The sequence below is a fragment of the Mobula hypostoma genome, chromosome 3, assembly GCF_963921235.1.
Source record: "Mobula hypostoma chromosome 3, sMobHyp1.1, whole genome shotgun sequence".
Classification (NCBI taxonomy): domain Eukaryota; kingdom Metazoa; phylum Chordata; class Chondrichthyes; order Myliobatiformes; family Myliobatidae; genus Mobula; species Mobula hypostoma.
Genome location: NC_086099.1, coordinates 174,354,590 through 174,377,238, shown reverse-complemented (window position 1 = coordinate 174,377,238; position 22,649 = coordinate 174,354,590). Strand labels below are relative to the sequence as shown.

Here is a 22,649-nt window from a genome sequence, read left to right as displayed (position 1 = left end):
TTAAAAATGAGCTTGATAACTGTTTGAGCATTAATAGAATTGAGGGATGTATGGATAATGTTGAAACTTGGCACAGTGGCACTGGCAGTAGAGAAAGGCTCAGAGGACTGTATGGCCAAATCCTATCCTTATGTTTGTTTTCAATTTCGGGCAGAAAATGGGGTAGATCTTTCTTTACTGAGTCATGTGTGCAAGTCTCGGTCATTTCAATCTCAAATCCAAAGTGAGGAGTAGGAACAGAAACACACAGTTTAAGGAATTTCACTTACCATGTTAGGTAAACATATTTGAAAATAATGGCAACCTCAATTCTCTTTCTTTGACTTTTTATAAAAGGGTTATGTTAGATCTCCTGCACTGAATCATATGACAAGACTTCACATCAAGGGAGAATGGGGGTCTGGGGGAGGAAACAACACTTTCCTGTCTGAAAGCTACTTCCTGAATAGCTAAGGAGAGATATTTTTAAGCAACCCCAAAGCTGATAAATTCAGATCAAGTACCACCAAAGCTACTTCCTGGTTTGACAGACTAAAAACAAATCACTTGCTCTTCCTCAAAACTAGGCATAGTCAACAGTGAAGAAATGGTGCACAACAGTCCCCTTGTTGATAAAGGTTTTGCAGGCTTCTGAGTGGAAATGTTCTCTGAACTGGTGACCGATCCAGGGCAGCATACATAATGGGAATACTGTGGTACATTGAATGGGAAGCAGTGGGGCGTGGAAAAGAAAGAGTAAGCATTGAACTATCTTCAATGGAAATAAAAGGATCTATCAATGACCATCAAAGTTGCTGGTGAACGCAGCAGGCCAGGCAGCATCTACAGGAAGAGGTACAGTCGACGTTTTGGGCTGAGACCCTTCGTCAGGACTAACTGAAAGAAGAGCTAGTAAGAGATTTGAAAGTGGGAGGGGGAGGGGGACATCCAAAATGATAGGAGAAGACAGGAGAGGGAGGGATGGAGCCAAGAGCTGGACAGGTGATTGGCAAAAGGGATATGAGAGGATCATGGGACAGGAGGCCCAGGGAGAAAGAAAAGGGAGGGGGGGGAGAAAACCCAGAGGATGGGCAAGGGGTATAGTCAGAGGGACAGAGGGAAAAAGGAGAGAGAGAGAAAGAATGTGTGTATATAAGTAAATAACGGATGGAGTATGAGGGGGAGGTGGGGCATTAGCGGAAGTTAGAGAAGTCAATGTTCATGCCATCAGGTTGGAGGCTACCCAGACGAAATATAAGGTGTTGTTCCTCCAACCTGAGTGTGGCTTCATCTTTACAGTAGAGGAGGCCATGGATAGACATATCAGAATGGGAATGGGATGTGGAATTAAAATGTGTGGCCACTGGGAGATCCTGCTTTCTCTGGCGGACAGAGCGTAGGTGTTCAGCAAAACGATCTCCCAGTCTGCGTCGGGTCTCGCCAATATATAGAAGGCCACACCGGGAGCACCGGACACAGTATATCACCCCAGCCGACTCACAGGTGAAGTGTCGCCTCACCTGGAAGGACTGTCTGGGGCCCTGAATGGTGGTAAGGGAGGAAGTGTAAGGGCATGTGTAGCACTTGTTCCGCTTACAAAGATAAGTGCCAGGTGGGAGATCAGTGGGGAGGGATGGGGGGGACGAATGGACAAGGGAGTCGCATAGGGAGCGATCCTTGTAAGTGGAACAAGTGCTACACATGCAGTTATCCTTGTAAGCGGAACAAGTGCTACACATGCCCTTACACTTCCTCCCTTACCACCATTCAGGTCCCCAGACAGTCCTTCCAGGTGAGGCGATACTTCACCTGTGAGTCTGCTGGGGTGATATATCCGTAACTTCCGCCACATCCAACGGGATCCCACCACTAAGCACATCTTTCCCTCCCCCCCCCCGCTTTCCGCAGGGATCACTCCCTACACGACTCCCTTGTCCGTTCGTCCCCCCATCCCTCCCCACTGATCTCCCTCCTGGCCCATCCCATTCCCATTCTGATATGTCTATCCACGGCCTCCTCTACTGTAAAGATGAAGACACACTCAGGTTGGAGGAACAACACCTTATATTCTGTCTGGGTAGCTTCCAACCTGATGGCATAAACATTGACTTCTCTAACTTCCGCTAATGCCCCACCTCCCCCCTTGTACCCCATCCGTTATTTATTTATATACACATATTCTTTCTCTCTCTTTCCTTTTTCTCCCTCTGTCCCTCTGACTATACCCCTTGCCCATCCTCTGGGTTCTGCCTCCCCACCTTTTCCTTCTCCCTGGGCCTCCTGTCCCATGATCCTCTCATATCCCTTTTGCCAATCACCTGTCCAGCTCTTGGCTCCATCCCTTCCCCTCCTGTCTTCTCCTATCATTTTGGATCTCCCCCTCCCCCTCCCACTTTCAAATCTCTTACTAGCTCTTCCTTCAGTTAGTCCTGACAAAGGGTCTCGGCCCGAAACATCGACTGTACCTCTTCCTAGAGATGCCGCCTGGCCTGCTGCGTTCACCAGCAACTTTGATGTGTGGTGCTTGAATTTCCAGCATCTGCATAATTCCTCGTGTTTACTATCAATGATCACTTTCCAGTCATCATTGTCATGTTTTACATTACCTCAGCAAAGCTGGAAGCCACCAACAACAATAAACTGCAGCCATATTTTAAGATCATAAAATATCCAGACTTGTGAAGGGTTAAAAAAAAAAGGGTTTAATTTAGTTTAAAAGGACTGTTGCACTCTTCGTAAACTACACAACAATATTTAATTTTATCCTCATACCTGTCTACAAACCTAGTTCCTCCTTGGGGTTTGCATCAATGGAGGAAAGGATAAAGTTTATTGCCCCTGCTCCATTCACTTTGGAATAATATATTTAATTCTTTCTCAATTATGAGGCTGTGACTATATTGTTACTCGATTGTTGGTTCAAAATGACATTTTGTTAAGGCAATCTGACCAAATACATTAAAACAGGGAAATATATTCTGGGATGCTATTGAAGGAGTTTACCCTGAGTGGAATAGAATTACAATCGAATGAAAAGCTGAATTCATGGATAGGTTTCATGTACATCTGATAAACTCAGTCTGAGTCTTCTAATGAAGGAACCATATTGCAGTCCACCAGACATTGCCAGCTTTGAAGGAATAGCCTTTGTGATGTCTGGCCTATAGACCAAAATCAAAAGCAAGAACATAATTCTGTTTTTCTGGGCTCTGAGCCAAGAATCATTTTGTTTCAAATCCTAGAACAGAAAAGGAGGACATTAAGAGTTGGTAAGTACATCTTCCGCTGTTTCCTGAACCCAGTTTTGGCTGAACAGCTGACTGAGTTCAGCAATTCGGTAAATCTTCTCCCTCTTAGTCAGTCCAAGCGGGTTGACGATGACTTGCTTCTACACTGGTTTGGGGTCTTCTGAGCTGACTGATGAGGAGATTTTACTATTTGCAATCTGTAACCCAGGTGGAAATCAGGCGATTAAGGGCAATACACACAAAATATGGGAGGAATTCAGCAAGACAGGCTACAGGGTCTCAATCCAAAATTTTGACTGTTTATTCCCCTCCATATGTGGCCTGACTTGCTTTTTGTGTGTGTTGCTGAAGATTTCCAGTATTAGCAGAATCTCTCATGTTTATATATAGGTGTGGCTCAAGAGTGGCCGTTTTGGCATTTCAACAAGTCCTCATAAAGGTCATAGATTCATAGAGTTAAACAGAATGGGAACAGATTTTCAACCCAAAGGTCCATGCCAATCAAGTAGCTTTACTAAGCTAGGCTCATTTCCCTGAACCTGGCCCACACCCCTTTCTGACCCTTGTAACTTTCCAAATATCGTTCAAATGTTTTAATGATAGCCGATTGATTCTTGAGAATTTGGATAAAACAGGTTTTAATTTTGAAAACGAAAAATTTTAAATGTTAAGAAATCTAAACTTATATGTTTATAGGACGAAATCTCGGCAATCAAGCAATATTTCAGTGCAACCTCCTGATTTTGTAATTTCTTCATAAAATATGTGTTCTTCCTATTATTACTTAGTTTTTGTCAACACAATCAGACACAATAAAAAGCTAATTATTCCTATTCATTTAGTCTTATATAGATTTAGAGCTTTTAAATCATTGTGTCTACACCATAGGTACACACATACGCTGTTAAATGTTGAATATTCACTTTTGTTCATTTTTTATACTATTTCACATGTACTCCTTCTTACATCATGCAACTTTCATCATTAGCATTAAATATACAAAATAACAATTTTGGACATAAAAACACATTTTTAATTTTAAAGAGACAATTACTTTAATAAATCAACTGTTTTGGGGGAACAGATTGTAAGCCTATTAATTTAAAACGAAGTAAGTTCCATCCGACGGTGGTGACTGAGACCTGACTGTGGTGACAGTGGCCTAATTACAACAAACAATTCCAACCTTTTCACCACTCAAGTCTATGCTTCCTTGCTTAACAACTTTACTTAACAATTGGGTACAACAGATAACAATTTGTCATGTATATTTTATCCTTCTGTAAATATTAACAACAATGGTAAACAGCAAAATAAAAACTACAGTACAACTGCAATGTTTAAGCATAAACATCAGAAAACACACCAGGAACTTAAAAAAAAATTCCATCCATTTCTTGGCTTGAAAATCTTTGAAAATGTTCAGTCAGCTTTATCAGGAAGTAGACAATTAATATGCTCCTCCTCTATGAAGTCCATGACTTCAGCAGACAGATGGTAGATTTCCCTCGTCCCGCTTGCATGACCCGGTGATGATAGCTCCATCAGTTTGACCAGAATATCTTCAACTGGTACAAGGCACATATCCTTTCCACCTGGTTTTGGACGAAAGCGCGTGTTGGGCCCATGAGGGTGGAAAAACTCCACTTGAACATCTTGGTGATGAGCATCCGCAGTGACAGCCTTTGCTAACCACCAATTTTGGTCATAAATGACTGCAAGCTAATCTCCACAATTAATGACACCAGCAGATATATCTGTCGTAGTCCCATCAGGACCACTCTGGGATTCCTGCTCCATTTCCTCCATCAGCATTGCCAACGGCCCTCTGTTCTTTCCCATTGTGGTAGGGCCATCATTCTCCTCAGCCTATACCCTGGCATGTGTATTTTCAGTCAACTGAAATGTTGTTGGGCTGAAACACTGGCACATCTGTGGCTCACTGCAGAAACATGACAATGATCTGCAATGGATGCTGTTTCCGTAAGGTATGACCTGATGGATGTTCTTTGTTGCTGGTACAGGTTTTAGTGGTTGAGAAAGGAGTGTATCATATGTCTGCATGTCACCTTCAGCAATATGATAGAACTGAGTACTGCAAAGGCTTCTCCCAACCATCTCATGGAAGATCTTGCCATCCACAATGTCACTCCCCTGTAGTACAAGGCTGTCTGCAGTCCTTTTCACAGTTCCCCCAGTGCAACCTGGAGCTCCCTTCCCATGTGAATTGGCAAAGAAATTCCAGGTTGTTCTCTGGAAACCCAGTGTTGGAGGGACATTGCAGAGGATAGAGAAGTCCTTCTTGTATCTGTACTGCTTGCTGGGGCCATCTGACCAAAGTTCAATAGTATCAACTTCTGGAAATTTTAAACGAATATCTCTGAGGACTGGTTCCATGTGAATCCAAATGGCAGAAGCATCCTGTTGCTTGGATTCTGATATTGTACAAAATCCTGTGTTCTCTTCTTTTGTGTAGTACATGCCAGTGTGCAGACTGAGCTGTGGGAGGCTCTGACCAAAATGGCATGACTGTACCTCAGAACTATAATTGCATTTCCATGCCTCACAAAAGTCCACATGCACAATTACAGCACTTTCATTGTAGTTCTGTATCATGCTTCTGTATTCGCTGGACTGGTTCTGAACCAAGCACACATGTGTTGTTGTTTCACTCTTTAGTTTGTCTTCATACAGTTTGATGAGCTTTGCCAGTGTGCCATTGTGCTTCACTAGTCTTGTATTGTAGTGAATTCCATCTGCTCTTTGGTCCTGAACTCGTTCCCATTGCTGCCGCTCAACATCGGTCAACTCTTGCTGTGGGGTGGGAAGTGTGTGCTTGTGGAGACACCTGGTGCAGGAACGTAGAAGACATGCCTCGCTTGTCTAAGAACAACACACAAATTCAAAACTATCCTCCAATTTGTTAGACTTGACAATACCATATGTTCTTAGGACCTCAAACATAAGCTTTGCATTTTCATGGTATTGGCATTGGCATGTCTTTCAATCTGATGGTTTTGCTGCTATGACATAGAATGGACATAAAGCACAGAAGGATGAATAACTGAATTTTACAGTTGGTTCCTTTTTGATGAACTCCCTGTGGAGGTTGAATATTGTGTCAGTCAGAATCATTCTCTGATGCTTTATTTTCTTCCGTGTTATCGTGTCCTGTTTGTCAGTCGTCATTCATGCAGCATTATGGTAGAAATCCTGAACCATCTGGGTTATTGTTTGAATGTAGGTGGGTTTTTTGTCAGTAGTCCTTCTCTTTTACAGTGTGTTGTATGTCAGCCCGAACTGCTTTGTCCGGTGTATCAGGCGATATTTCTTTAGAACCCTGCCTGACAGAGTCAAGTTTTTTGATGTTTGAGCAGACCTGCGGGGCGACTGTAAATTATTTTTGTTTTGTTTAATTTCTTGAATGAGACATTTGTGGAAGAGCAGGGTTTTCTTGATGGAGGGGTTTTTGAGTTTGCTTCCCTGTAGCATCTGCTCTTTTTTTTCTTGGTGGTTCTTGTGTTTTTTAAATTTCTAGTTTGCTCTCGTCACCAACACTTTTTCAGTTTGTTCCAATCTTTTGCTATCTCTTGAAGTTTATTTTTCAAAGCTTTCATCTCTCTCAAGTATCTTGCTCTTGTTTTCTTTTGTTTCCCTTTCCCCTGCTATAAACTGCCTACTGCGAGCTGGCTCTTGTATAGTCTGATCCAATGGACTATCTGGGGGAGTTTCTGGGCTCTTTCTCTTACGGTCTCTTGACTCTTGCTGTCTACGTTTCCACGCCTTTCTCTTACTCCTCTTTTCCCTTTCATTCAAACCACTGATAGTTTTTATCTTCCCATCCTCTACTCTCTTCTTCCATCTTTGCTTTTCCTTTCTCAGGTATTTTAACTCTGGCTCACTATATATTTTCTGTCTCCACTTTTTTTGGTATTCCCTGTTTCTTGTCCTTCGCTCCTCCACTGACAGCTGCTGCCTAGTCATAACTTCCTAAAATAACCATATACATATAAAATACATAAAAGGAAGGTCAGAATTTAATGAAATTACTATGAAATTGTGCAAAATTGCTATCAATTTAATTATGTTTAATTTGGTGAAATTTTATAAAATGATCATGAAATGGTGCAACTAAATTCATTTATGGTTTTTTAGTCATTGGGGATACATACAGTAAGGAAATATTGTAGGCCTGTGTGTGGAAGAAATAAAGGGGAAATTAAGTATATTATAAATAAAGAGGTTAATGAAACATTACAAGCCATATTACTATTTATTGTGATCATAAATTATATTAAAGCCTCCATTGAGGATGATTTGGATGTTTTGTCAACACCGTCAAACTATGTGTTACCACTGTCAGACAGAAAACCTGATGGTGTTGACGTCCAACAGTAGTGACAAAACACACTTTTTTACATGACATGTATGAGTTGTATACAGGAGCCACCTTGTTTTCCCTCTGTTGCCGGCTGCCTCTGGCCTCTACTTAAAATGCATAAATTTATGTCATAATTTAAAATAATTCTTTCTATACAAAAGAGAGTGTTGACACGTCATGGTTGTGACAGTAGCAACATCAATAAATATGTAAAAATTATTGAAAAAAAAGCAAACTTACAGGGGCTTGTTGCACTTAGCAGATGTGGAGGGTGGAAAGGGGGTCCTCAGGAATATAGTTGACCATGTGGATGCCTGATTTTATTGTTTTTATATAAATATCTGACGGTGTTGACAAAAACTTGGGACACATTTTGAGCAACCACAAAATAAGAGTAAATATTGTTGAAAATTCACTGCTTTTAGTTTTAAAGAGGTTTTTCACTCTACTCCTTCATCTGGCATATATATTATACATTTTAAATGATCTTTTCACACTTTTTTTTTATCAAATTGAAATGATAATCTCTTGTCTGAGGACAACTGATTTTGTGGGTACTGGACTAGCATATAATCATATAATTTATAAAATTAAAAACAAGCATATTAAAAAATGTTGCATTTGTGCAAAAGACCCTCAGATGATCAACCCTGATTATTTTAAATAAGAAAATGTTATTCACTTTCAACAGAATTAGCACTTTTCTTAGTGGGACATGTTTTCGCCAAAGTCTCGAGAATCAGAGAACCATGTCCACCATTTCCTCTGACTGCTCCATATAACCACAGTTTTCTGTATAAATCTTTCCTCTCTCACTTTAAACCTATGTCATCTAGTTTTACATTCCCTAGCCTGAGAGAAAGTCTGTCACTATCTACCCAGCCTGTGCTGCTCATAATTCCATAGACCTCAATTATATTGCTTCTCGGCCTTCTTTGCTCCAGTGAAATGTCCCAGTCTATCCAATCTCTTCTTTCAACTCAAGCCCTCCAGTCCAGACAGCAATTTTGTAGATCTTCCTTGCACTTAACCACAGCTTTCCTGTGGTGTGGCAACCAAAACTGCATACAATACTCCCAGTGCTGTCTAACCAATGTTTTGTACAACTGGTAACATGATGACCCATGTACTTAGTGCCATGGCTGATGAAAACAAGCATGCCATGTGCCTTCTTCTTAACTCTGACTACCCGTGTTGCTACTTTCAGGAAATAAATGTCCCTGTACACAAGGTATCTGTGGTTAACAACACTCCCCAGAGTTCTATCACTTACTTGATATATCCTTCTCTGGTTTCACTGCCAAAACTGCATCACTTTGCACTTGTCTGATTTAAATTCCAACTGCTACTCTTCCACCCATTTCTCCAATTGATCAATGTCCTCTTGTAACATTGGAAAACCTTCTTCACTGTCCACTATACTATTCCTTCTATCATTTACAATGCCACCCTATCTTCTCCCATAGAATGGACAGAAGAATATCACTGCCGATCCAAATGTTCCTTCTCAGTTTTGAATTCTTAAGGCCCAAGGATTCCCATGGGTCAATGAAGATATTAAAATTCATCAAGAGGACATTGAGGAGATACTCAAATCTTTTCTTCTGTTCTCCTAGTAGTCGCTAGCTGTGAAAAAGCTTAGAGGAATTCGCGGTCCTGAGACATATTAGGGTGATAAATCCCCAGGGCCTGACAAGGTGTTCCCTCAGACTCTATGGGAGTGAAGTGCAGAAGTTGTAGGGGCCCTAGCAGAGGTATTTAAGTCTTCTTTAGCGACAGGTGATGGAGGATTAGAGGATAGCTAATGTTGTTCTGCTGTTTATGAAAGGCTCTAAGAATAATTCAGGAAATTATATAAAAGTTGCTGGTGAACGCAGCAGGCCAGGCAGCATCTCTAGGAAGAGGTACAGTCGACGTTTCAGGCTGAGACCCTTCATCAGGACTAACTGAAAGAAGAGTTAGTAAGAGATTTGAAAGTGGGAGGGGGAGGGGGAGGGGGAGATCCGAAATGATAGGAGAAGACAGGAGGGGGAGGGATGGAGCCAAGAGCTGGACGGTTGATTGGCAAAAGGGATACGAGAGGATCATGGGACAGGAGGCCTAGGTAGAAAGAAAAGGGGGAGGGGGGGAAAAGCCCGGAAGATGGGCAAGGGGTATAGTGAGAGGGACGGAGGGTGAAAAAGGAGAGAGAGAAAAAGAATGTGTGTATATAAATAAATAATGGATGGGGTAAGAGGGGGAGGTGGGGCATTAGCGGAAGTTTGAGAAGTCAATGTTCATACCATCAGGTTGGAGGCTACCCAGATGGAATATAAGGTGTTGTTCCTCCAACCTGAGTGTGGCTTCATCTTTACAGTAGAGGAGGCCGTGGATAGACATATCAGAATGGGAATGGTACATGGAATTAAAATGTGTGCTGACTGGCCTACTGCATTCACCAGCAACTTCTATGTGTGTTGCTTGAAATTCCAGCATCTGCAGATTTCCTCGTGTCCAGGAAATTATAGGCGGGTGAGCCTGACATCAGTAGTGGGAAAGTTATTGGAAGGTATTCTAAGGAATAAGTATTTGGATGGACATGGATAGACATGGAATGATCAGGGATAGTCAACATGGCTTTGTACGTGGTAGGTCATGTCTAACCAATATTACAGAGTTCTTCAAGTAAGTCAACAGGAAAGTGGATGAAGGCAAGGCAGTTGATGTTATCTACATGGACTTTAGCAAGGCATGGAGAGTTGGTCAAGAAGATTCATTCGCTTAGCATTAAAGATAAGGTAATAAATTTGGTTAGACATTGGCTTTGTGAGAGTGGCTGGAGAGCGGAAATAGATGGTTGCTTCTCCGACTGGAAGCCTGTGACTAGTGGACTGCCGCAGGGATCGGTGCTCAGTCCCTTGTTGCTTGTCATCTATATCAATGATCTGGATGATAGGGTGTTTAACTGGATCAGAAAATTTGTGGATGATACCAAGATTAGGGGTGTAGTGGACAGCGAGGAAGACTATTAGAACTTGCATCAGGATCTGGAACAGCTGGAAAAATGGGCTGAAAAATGGCAGATGGAATTTAACGCAGACAAGTGTGAGGTGTTGCACTTCAGTGGGACCGACCAGGACTGGTCTTACACAATGAACACACTGAGGAGTGTTATAGAACAAAAGGGATCTGGAATACAGGTTCATAATACGTCAAAAGTGAATCGATAGGTTAGGGAGATAGAGTCATAAAGAAAACTTTTGGCCCATTGACCTTCATAAATCGAAGTTTTGAGTACAGGAGATGGGATGTTCTATTGAAGTTGTTTAAGATGTTGGTGGGGCCTAATTTGGAGTATTGTGTGCAGTGTTCATCACCTACCTACAGAAAAGATGTGAGTATGGTTGAAAGAATAGAGAAAATTTACAAGGGTGTTGCTGGGACTGGAGGACCTGAATTATAAGGACAGATTGAATCGGCTAGGTCTTTATTCCTTGGGATGTAGAAGATTGAGGGAAGATTTGATAGAGATATACAAAATGATGAGGAGTATAGATAAAGTAAATGCGAGCAGCCTTTTTCCACTGAGGTTGGGTGAGACTACAATTAGAGCTCATGGGTTAAGGGCGAAAAGTAAAAAATTTAAGGGGAACATGAGGGGAAATGTCTTCACTTAGAAGATTGTGAGATTGTGGAACAAGCTGCCAGTGCAAGTGGAGCATGCAAGTTCGATTTCAACGTTTAGATAGATGAATGGATGAAAGGGGTATGGAGGGCAGATTGATGGGAGTAGGCAGCTTAAATGGTTTGGCACAGACTAAATAGGCCAAAGGGCCTGTTGCTGTGCTATATTTTCTTTGACTGTATGACTCTACTACTCTAACGTGTCTGTTTCAGAATTCTAACATTATGCAAGGGCACAAAGTGGCAGACTCAATGCTCTTGACCAATTAAGAGCTTTACTGCTGGAGATGTTGACCTGGCACAGGAATCTGATGTCAAGTCATTTATTCTTCCAGTGGATTTTGAGGATTTTACAGAGACAACTTTAGTGATGCTTTGCAGTGTTTTGTGGTGCCTGCATATGTCTTGGAGTTTTACATTTCAGTTGGACTTTCTGCTGCCTGGGTAGACAACGCCAAGTCTGGAATTGCAGATCTGAAGAGAGCCATATGTGACAGTACTGCACTCCAACATATTTTTGGGATGGGCAAGTAGTAAAATATTTGTTCAGATGTACTGCAGAACAGTACAGCACAGGGCCAAGCCCTTTGACCCATGGTATCTGTGCCAAACATGATGTCAAATTCAGCTAAATCTCTTGACTGCATGTGATCTGTATCCCTCCATTCCCTGGATATTCATGTGTCTATCTGAAAACCTGTTAAACAACACTACTGAAACTGCCTCCACCATTACCCCCGGCTGCTAATTCCAGGCACCTATGCCTGCAGAAAAACATATAGCTCCTTTGACATTTCTTCCCTCACTTAAAAGCCTGTCCTCTGTTGTTGACATTTCAATCCTAGGCAAAACGCTGTCTACCCTCTCCATTCCTCTCATAATTTTGAAAAATCAGGACTCCACCACCGCCCCCCCCCCCCGCCCAGCCTCCTATGTACCAGGGAGAACAACCAAGTTGATCCAATCTTTCCTTATGCCTTATGCCCTCTAATCCAGGCAGCACCCTGGTAATTCTCATTCGCACCCTTTCCACAGTCTCCATGTCCTTTCCATAATAGGGTCCAGAAATGCACAGTCCTCCAAGTACAGCCTAACCGAAGTTTTATGTAGCTAAAACATGACTTCCTTACTTTTATTCTTAGTTGCCTGACAAATGAGGGCAAGTGTCACAACCACAGATTCGGCAGCACAGTAGATACGGCAATTGCACTTGTGAATTTGCACGTGTCAGCTAATTATTTAATCCTGATAGTATTTAACTCTATACTTGTTGTCATAGGGTTGTCAAGACTTGGACAGAGCACAGCAATGCTTTGCTTTTGTTTGTATCAGCCTTGCCTGTGAAATTGGACTGCCGAGACAACTGACTCTGAAGACTAGCGGTATTTCTTTAATAATTAGATGTCCTTTTCAGCCGCAGTATGGGCTTCATTTCTCATTTGAGAGTTTTCGTCAATGGCTCTGTTTGGCCTAGCGTTTATTGTTTAATTTTCCTTTTAACACTGTTCGCATTAAATTTTTGTGAACTATCGACCTGCTTTAGTGTCTCTCGCTCCACACTTGGGCCATATCTGAACCTGGTGACAGCAAGCATGCCAAATGCTTTATCTGTTTCTGTGGCCGCGTTCAAGGAGCTATAGACTTGGACCCCAGTCCAAGGGTCCTGCTAGTAGCTGTATACATTTGACCTCCCAAAGTGCAGTACCTCACACTTGTCCAGATCAAGATCCCTCTATTATTGTAATGGATTTATGTTCTATTGTGTCCTTTGACAATCTTCTTCACTCTCCTCACTCCATCAATCTGGGTATACTGCAAACTAACTACTAACCCACTCATCTACATTTTCAACCAAACCATACATATATGAAACACAAAAAAAATATGGCCAGTGCAGAATGCCTCCAACCAGGCGAACACCCGTCCACAATTACCCTTTGTCTTATATGGGTATGTTAATTCTAAATCCAAACTAGAAGGTTACCGTCGATCACATTTATCCTAATCTGAATGTAGAAAGTACAGAGTGGTGGCATAGTGAAGTTATTTTATAGTCTAGGTAAGAAATAATACACCAAAGACTATTCCTCTTCATTTCTAATGAATGGAAAAGAAAACACCATTCATATGTGGCATTCCTACTGAGCCTTTCAAATATTTGTCAATGTAAAAACCTAATAGTTAAACTGCCAGCAAGATGAGATGAAAAGTAATGAGAGAAAGGTTCAAATTTTAGAAAAAGTGTTTCAGTCTGTTTTCCTTAATCACAGACTTCCCTTTGACCCATACAGTGGCATTAAATTTCTAGCCCATAATCCCAGCTGTAATGAAGAATTTAGCTTTCAGACTTTGTTTGCCTTATGCTCTGTGGGAAACTGCATCAAACCTTTTCATAGTACTGATTCAAAGATTACTGAAGCTATCAAGGAAAACTATTGGGAAATACACACCTTCTCGGGGGCTGGGAAATTCCACAGGGACACTAATTAACAATCTGGTGGGTGAAGGTGATAAAACTGGAGGTGGTCTTGGAATAACATTAACCCAAGACCCTGCTTAAATGCAAACAGGATTTTTTTTAAAGAAAAGCAGGAATATTTTCAGTATTACTGACTGGGGATGAATTTGCAGGCTGTGCATTTTACACTGAGGACCAGAAAACCTACAAGATAAAACTGAATAATCAGCCTTGCTCTTAATTGCTGTGGAAATCACATGCACACATTCCTCCACCCTATGCTAGAACTAGTTATATAGTTTAGAACAATCTATTTAACCTACAGAATTGCCCTTATTTGATATGCTTATCATAACATAAATTCATGGGTGTTTACTGAATACTGTCACAGTCCAACTTTTCTTGTCTTGCTACTTATTCACAATGAGAGGCACAGACAAAATTACATACAAGCTGACAGGGAAAATCTTAAATGGAGCTAAACTGGATAAATGCCTAAAAAATTAAGATATCAAAAATAAAGAGAGAATATTAGAAACAGAGGTAATGTTTCAGGTTGAAGGCCCATCACCAGAACTACAAACATATTGATTTTTAGGATGGGAAAAGGAAGGCTAGGATGATGGAAATATTTCTGATAGGGTGAGATTGGGGCTTCCCACTGTGAGACTTATGTTTATGGAAATTAAAAGATGAATGGGAGAAGTCAGCGAGACAGAAGGCAAAGAAATTCATTGCTAAAATTGTGAAATGCACACCATGGTTGTTGCTAAGTGCAGAAACTAAAAGAACATTGCTGGAAATGACCAGCCAGTCAAGTAGAGTGCATGAAGAAAGGAAAGCTTATTGAATAGCAGAAATCAAGGACTCTCTAACTAACAGAGAAAACGAAGGGGCTTCCCACCCTTACCCACTCTATGTAACCTCAAGTATTATTATTATTTTAGCCCCTAACTCCGAGTGGAGTCACCGGGATGTCGTCATGATGGTGTTTTTTTTTAATCAGGCTTTCTTATTTTTACGAAGCCGGGTTGGAAAGGCGTGAAAGGATGGAAAGATGGATGGAAAGCGTGCAAGGGAGCCGGCTGGATTTGAACTCGGGAGCCTTCGCTCCGAAGTCCGGTGCTGGCTGATGCCACTACACCACCAGCCGGCCAACCTCAAGGATACCAGTTCTCCAAATCTATCCAGTCCTGATGAAAGATCATCAACTTAGTATCTCTCTCTACACATGCTGGTGACTCGCTAAGTGTTTTTGTTAAATTATTGAACCATAGCACAGGATTCAAGACAAGTATTTGCACTTATGCTCCATATAAAATTCTTTTCACCCTAGTTCATCTAAACCTGTCAAAATTTCCTTCTGTTCCATTCACCCACTTTCCCTTAAATGGGGTTCATGCACTTGAAATGTCCACATTTTAAGGATCTTCCAATTCCACAGCCTGGATTACAGCGAGACTCTGAGAACAGAATCAGCTTCATCCCTCTGCTTCTTAACATTTACTTGAAGTACAAACAGAATTGAAGTATTACATAAAAAAACGTGAGCAACATTTCCGACATTAACCAAGGACACAAATATATCAGAAAGGCTTTATCAACAAATCCCCAGAGTTCTTGTTTCATTCAACTTAACATCTGCACTCTGCCTTGTTGTCTGTGTGAAAAATAATGACATGTTATATATAGTCTGGTGATTTCTACCCTTGTGATTAAGTTGAACAAACTCATTCAACATTCACTTAGAATTTTCAGAAATTTCTGACTGTAAACAGAATCTGGAGCAGACCCATGGTAATACACCATAAATTCCCATTCAAAAAGTACAACAGGTTAGAAACCGATTCAGGGCTCTTCTTTGAAGAATTAAAGTTTTACTCTTATTTAGCCCATTTCATATCACTTTCAGGGCATCTCAAAATACTTTACAGCTGGCAATATAATTTTGAATACGTTGATTTTACTTTGCTTAATCTCATGTGACGGTGACATACAATATATCACTACACTCAGTGGCCAGTTTATTGGATCTTCTGCTGCTGTAGCCCATCCACTTCAAAGTTCGACTCGTTATGCATTCAGAGATGCTGTTCTACACACCACTGTTGTAACATATGGTTACTTGAGCTACTGTCGCCCTCCTGTCAGCTTGGACCAGTCTGGCCATTCTCCTCTGACCTCTCTCATTAACAAGGTGTTTTTACCCCAGAACTGCCACACACTGGGTGTTTTTTTGTTTTGTTGTTTTGTGCACCATTCTCTGTCAACTCCAGAGACTGTTGTGTGTGAAAATCCCAGGAAATCAACAGTTTCTAAAATACTCAAACCACCAACAATCATTCCGCGGTCAAAGTCACTTCGATTATATCTCATCTCCTGTTATGATTTTTGGTCTGAACAATTGAACCTCTTGACCATATCCATATGCTTTTACGCATTGAATTGCTGCCATGTGATTGGCTCATTAGATATTTGCATTAATGAGCAGGTATACAGGTGCTTCCAATAAAGTGGCCACTTGGTATATTTTCCCTTTTGTGTGTCAAGCTTGGGCTTGATTTCTCTCTATACTGAAGAGAAATATGAAGGTAATGGCCGAGGGTAAGAATGATCTTATATAGCACTCTTTGGAGTGGTACAGTTATCTTAGTCTATTACTAAAAGGGCTCCACTGTTCAACTGAGTTGGCATGCAGAAGGTGAGAAACATTGTCCAGAATTGCTAGAATTTTCCAAAGGGTGCTTTGTTCTACCACAGCCTCCAATGTGTCCATTTTGACTACTATAACAGAGCCAGACTTTCTAATCAGTTTATTGAGCCTGTAAGCATCACCCACATTGACGCCGTTGGCATCACCCGCGTTGATGCCATTGTCCCTGCACACCACCACATTAAAGGTTGCGCTGGCAATAACAGACAACGTATTGATGTTATGTACCAATGACTGACTGCTAGAGGGAACTGAATCATTTCCAGCTATGCTTAATCCAAATATGTATCCCATAAACATAATAACTACTCAAAAACAACAATGTACCAGTAGCTGCTTCCCACGGTCATCCTTGCCCTCAATGCTGCTGCTGCTGCTGCTGCATTATCATTGTCACTGGTACCCAGGATATAGTTGTCACTGTCTGCCTTTTCCTGGTCCATTCCAAAACCCCTCCCACCAGCATGATCTCCTTGCACCCCCACGAACAGAGGAGGTGTTTAGGTGAATTCAGTGCAGCCGTAAGATCACCACTGCATCAACTCCAGGGCTTAGTGCAGTCTCCGATTCAGCTGGTTTCAATCATTTCATTATGACTTGCCCTCGTACGGTGGATTGCTGTGTTTGAAAAAAGCTTGCAACCAACATCCCAAGTTAGGGATGGTCTAACTGCCATTGCCCACATCCTGTGGATGAAGAAACTGTGTTATTAGCTCCTGCGGCTGCTCCATAACAAAGACACAATGCTCGGTTCCTCCAAAAGATAAAGATGCATACTATGCTGATTGCTATCACTCGGGCAACTTTCATGTTTAGGATTATGTATGATAACAGCCACCAGAGTTTGTTTACCGTATTAATGGGGCATCACAGCAGTTCAGTTAGATGGAAGTAGATGCCAAGCTAAAGAGCAAAGCAGAAATGGAAAACAATAGCATGCTCCAACATGCTGCTGGAGATGGAGAAGCAGAGTGATTCAGGCATACTGAGGCACAGAGTGAGACTAGGATGACTGGAAGTACAGCTACTAATAGAAAGGACAACAGAAGGAATAAAAAAACATGACACAGAACATACCTCTGAAAGCACCTGGCAGAGCACAGCTAGAGTGCATTGGATCTTGTTCCACATATTACTTGTGTTGTATTTCCTAATACTTTTATGGGGCAAAATAAAATTTCCCTAATCCTTCCACTTGTTCTTTCAATTGTGGTTTCAGTTTTATGTCCTTCGGTTAGTAATTTGAACCACAGAAGTAGTTACTTTAGCTGACCAAATATTGTGTCACTTTGAACATCTTAAGGAATGTCCACTGTTCCAACTTTCCTGCAATCTACTTCCTCTATTCTCAGACTCCAAGTGAATGGTCTCCTACTTTTCTGATTCTCTTCAAGTCTTCATAGTTAAGTATTACAAAAATTTAAAAATTGAGAATTTAGGGGCTAAAATACTTCCTCTGAACCAAAGGAGTTTGCAAAGTATAAAGGAACAAATAAATTGACAACTTAATTTGAAGGAACCATACAAGTTCAGTGGAGAAAGTAGGAAATAAATGGCCACTTAAAGTTTTCTTACCTTTTCAAACTTGTAAGGATATGGAATGAAGCATCTGTTATTAGCTGGACCTGAAAAATAGCTCAAATGACAATGAACATACGAAACTTGGACAATAAGCAAATATGCCATGATTGTTAACTGGGAGATTTTATACTTACACAAACAGTTCAAATTGTTGGACAACGCCCCTTTCAAATTGACTAATGGGTGGCCTTAAGCAACCTCACCTGATACACCACACACACAACTTCTTTTATTACACAAATTTGTTTTCAGGATCACGATAATGTTGCTGTCTTTCTCCTCCCACTTATTCAAAATTTTTTGACATAATTCCCATGTCTTGTAAGCTCCTTTTTGTCCCAACTGAAAATTCTAAATCAGTGAGGAAAAGGAAAGTTAGTGCATTTGTTTTCAGGGCATGGTAGCACTAGAAAAGAGATTTATTGTTCATTGTCCAGGATTGAGCTGGATATTGGTATCATATGGACTTGAGGTCACATTTTATATGATGTCACTGAGGAGCAACATGTAGAATCAGATCTACATCTTTTGAAGTCTTGTGAGGTGACAACATAAGAGAAGTAAAGAAACGAGCAGGAGTTTCTCTGACTGCATCTGGCTAGACAAGAGTAGAATTGGGAAATGGCAGCTTTTCTCAAATAGGCTACAGAAAAGAAATATCGGAAGAGGACAATATAGTCAGGTAGCTCAAAAAGGATTTACTATGCATGAAATTGCTAGGCACTGTGTCTATAATTCATACATCTGAAAGTACTGAAGAGAAAATGTGCAGAAACTGGAATTCTGAAATGAAAGTGGGCAATAGTGTTTCAGGCAGAAGCTGTGGAAAGAGAAACAAAGTTAAGGGTTGATAACATTTTGTTTAGTACCTTTGATGAGGATGCTTCTATGTGACAACTGTGATATAAAAAAATACAGTGGAATAATTCCTGCTTCGTTGCAGAGATTAACCGAGGAAATAACATCCAAGAACTTTAGAAATTGGAAGATAGAGATGTAGTAGAAACTTGGAACACCATATGACTCAAGATTATGAGGGGCAGGTCTTTGCCAATGTGAAATAAATGTTCACTGTACCTGAGGAAATAATTTTCTGGGGGGGGGCGGTTAAGAAGAAAAGTTGTGTCATCAGAATTTTAGCAGGAAAGAGGAGGGTATCATGGATGGGGAAAAACTCATAGAGGGACTTGTGGACAATGGCTATTGTGGAAATGACCATTGTGTTAGAGTGAGGACTTGAAGCTTTGCCTCATAGAGATTTGTGCGAGGAGAGGCAGAAGCCTGTGGGTAGATTTTTTTTTGTATAATTCTCTTTCTTTCCTATTACACTACTAGAGCAGAGGCAATGCCAGGCAGGATACTGGAAGGCTCCTCCTGCAGGATGTGGGAAGGCAGAGCATCCTCCCATGTCCCGGAAGACTATACCTACAAGAAGTGCATCCAGCCATAGCTTCTTTCAGACCATGTCATAGGGTTGGAGCTTGAACTGGATGAACTCCGGATCAGTCGGGAGGCTGAGAAGTTGATAGCCAGGACATACAGGGGGTGCAGGACACAGGAAAATGGGTGACAGTCAGAAAGGGGAAAGGGTTTAAGGAGCCAGTGCAGAGTACCCCCGTGGCCATCCCCCTCAGCAACAGGTTACTCTCTGGGGATAAGAAAAAGATTCACAGATGATATGTTGCCACCCAAGTGCCAGGGTCAGGGACATTTCAGATCAAATCTTAAGTGGGAATGTGAGCAGCCAGAGGTCGTGGTCTACATCAATACCAATCACTTGGGTGACTTGGTCCCACAAAGTGAGTTCAGTGCTAAGTTAAAGGACAGGAATTCCAGGGTTGTGATCTCAGGACTGCTACCTGTGCCACGTGCTGGTGAGGCCGGAAATAGTAAGATCATACAGTTTAACACATGGCTAAGGCCACGGTGCAGGAGAGAGGGCTTCAGATTTCTGGATTATTGGGCTCTCTTCCAGGGAAGGTGGGACCTGTGCAGACAGAACGGTTTGCACCTAAAGTGTAGGGGAAGGTTTGCTAGTGCTGTGCAGCGGTGTTTAAACTACAGCTGCAGGGGGGTAAGAGGCAGAGTGTTTGAGTGGTTGTGGGAAAGCCTAGCTACAAAGTCAGGAATCAAAAGGTTGAGTATGGTGAGACTAATGTTCTGAGTTGTGCATATTTCAATGCAAGGAGTATTGTAGGACAGGTGAATGAGCTTAGGGCATGGATCAGCACATGGAATTATGACAATGTTGCCACTAGTGAGACGTAGTTGCAGAAGAGGCAGGACTGGCAGCTCAACGTTCCAGAGTTCCGTTGTATTGGAAGTGTTAGAGCAGAAGCGATCGAAGGGGGAGTAGTGGCATTACTAGTCAGCAAAATTTCACAGCAATGCTCAGACAGGACAAATTTGTCTGCTGAAGCTATATGGGTGAAAATGAGGAATAAGAAAAGGATGACTACGTTAACGGGATTATATTATAGGCCTCCCAATAGTCAGTGGGTTTTAGAAAAGCAAACTTGCAGAGAGAGATTTCAGACTGTTGCAAGAAACATGAAGCTGTGATTGTAGGTGATTTTCTTTCCACATATTGACTGGGCTCCCATACTGTAAGGGGGCTGAATGGGATAAAGTTTGTCAAATGTGTTCAGGACAATTTCCTTAATCAATATACAGAGGTTCCAACTAGAGAGAGAGATGCTAGATCTCCTATGAGGGAATAAGGTAGGGCAGCTGACAGATGATCGTGGATAAAGGTGGGTAAATCCCCAGGATATGACAAGGTGTTACCTCAGACCTTGTGGGAGGCTCATGCAGAAATTGCAGGGGCCGTAGAAGAGATTTTTAAAATGTCCTTAGGCACAGTTGAGGTGCCAAAGGATTGGAGGATAGCTGTTGTTGTTTAAGAAAGGTTCTAAGAATAAACTGGGGAATTATGAGCCTGACATCAGTAGTGAGCAAGTTAATGGAAGGTATTCTGAGGGACCGGATATATAAGTATTGGATCAATAGGGATGGATTAGGGATAGTCAACATGACTTGGTGTGTGGTAGGTTGTATTTAAGCAATCTTATAAACTTTTTCAAGGAAGTTACCAAGAAAGTCAATGAAGGCAAGGCAGTAGATTTTGTCTACGTGGACTTTAACAAGGCCTTTGACAAAGTCCCACATGGGAGGCTGGTCAAGAATGTTCAATCACTTGACGTTCAGGATGAGGTAGTAAACTGGATTAGACATGGCTTTGAGGGAGAAGCCAGAGAGTGGTACTACAGGGTTGCACACTGACTGGAAGCCTGTGACTAGCAGTGAGCCACAGGGATCAGTCCATTGTTGGTTGTCATCTATATCAATGTTCTGGATGATAATGTAGTAAACTGGATCAGCAAATGTTAGCATGTCACCAGGATTGGGAATGTAGTGGACAATGAGGAAGGCGATCAAGACCTGCAGCGGGATCTAAATCAGCTGGAAAAATGGGTTGAGAAATGGCTGATGGAACTTAATGCAGACAAGTGTGAAGTGTTGCACTTTGGGAGGACAAATAGTTAACAGTAAGACACTGAGGAGTGTGGTTGAACAGAGGCATTTATTTATTGTTTACTTATTGAGATACAGCGCAGAATAGGCCCCTCTAGTCCTTCGAGCCACGCTGCCCAGCAATCCCCTGATTTTAATCCAAACCTAGTCACAAGACAATTTACAACGACCGTTAACCTACCAACCATTCATCTCTGGACAGCGGGAGGAAACCGGATCACACGAAGGAAGACCACGTGGTCACGAGGGAGAACGTGCAAATTCCTTACAGGCAAAGGCGGGAATTGAACCCGGGACATCTGTACTGTAAAATGTTGTGCTAACCAATACGCTACTGTGCCAGCCCAGCAGATCCATGGTCATAAAAAAAGCTTTTGCCACATTGGCCTTCATAAATCAATGTACTGACACAGGAGTTGGGATGTTGAAGTTGTATAAGATGTTGATGAGGCCTAATTTGAAGTACTGTGTGCAGTCTTGGTAATCTATCTACAGCGGTATATGGGGTGCCAGAGAGGGGTAGCACCTCTGGTGGGGGAAAATGCCGCGTCCTTTTCAGGGTGGTTAGTCCACCTTTGGTCCCCACCTGGCACTCAGCTCTCACCTGTGGCTCCCCGTAGCTGTTTGCATGCGACAGCGGCCACACCCCGGGCAACGGCTTCGACAAACCGGCTAAACCAGGTGAGGGTAGCCGATGGGTCTCAAACCCTCGGTGAGATAGGGAGTTGTCTATCCCAGCATGTGAAGACAGACTCCGGCGGATTGAGCGGACGAGACCAGCTGAAGGTCCAACGGTCAAGAAGGCGGTCTCTGCAAGCGTCGTGGAATGTGTAGAGCAGGACAAGACACAGAAGACGTCCTGGTCATCCACTGCGCCTAGTCCCATCTCCAGCCGTCTAGACTCTGTCTTGCCACTGGATCCAGATGGGAATTGGGAAGAGAGAGTGAGGCTGACGCTGCGCGACTCTCCCTCACTTAAATCCAAATCACACGCTAGTCTCGACACCATCATAATGGTGTCGAGGTCCTCTTCAACATTAACGATGGACGAACAACAACAACAACTTACAGGGAAGATGTAAGTAAGATTGA

At 42.0% G+C, this 22,649-nt stretch overlaps 1 protein-coding gene across 1 annotated transcript; it reads right to left on the bottom strand.

The window, feature by feature from the left end:
• Nucleotides 1-4,305: 4,305 nt before the first annotated feature.
• Nucleotides 4,306-22,195, bottom strand: LOC134343609 (uncharacterized). Its single transcript, XM_063042375.1, has 3 exons — nucleotides 22,162-22,195; nucleotides 18,018-18,067; nucleotides 4,306-6,110 (listed from the first exon to the last, which is right to left on the bottom strand). The coding sequence occupies exon 3, from the start codon at nucleotides 5,841-5,843 to the stop codon at nucleotides 5,097-5,099; it is 747 nt and encodes a 248-aa protein (XP_062898445.1). The 5' UTR covers nucleotides 5,844-6,110; nucleotides 18,018-18,067; nucleotides 22,162-22,195; the 3' UTR covers nucleotides 4,306-5,096.
• Nucleotides 22,196-22,649: the final 454 nt, after the last annotated feature.

What these genes read in the sequence shown, in the direction of transcription:
- LOC134343609 (XM_063042375.1), bottom strand. Translation starts at nt 5,843, where the DNA reads ATGATACAGAACTACAATGAAAGTGCTGTAATTGTGCATGTGGACTTT.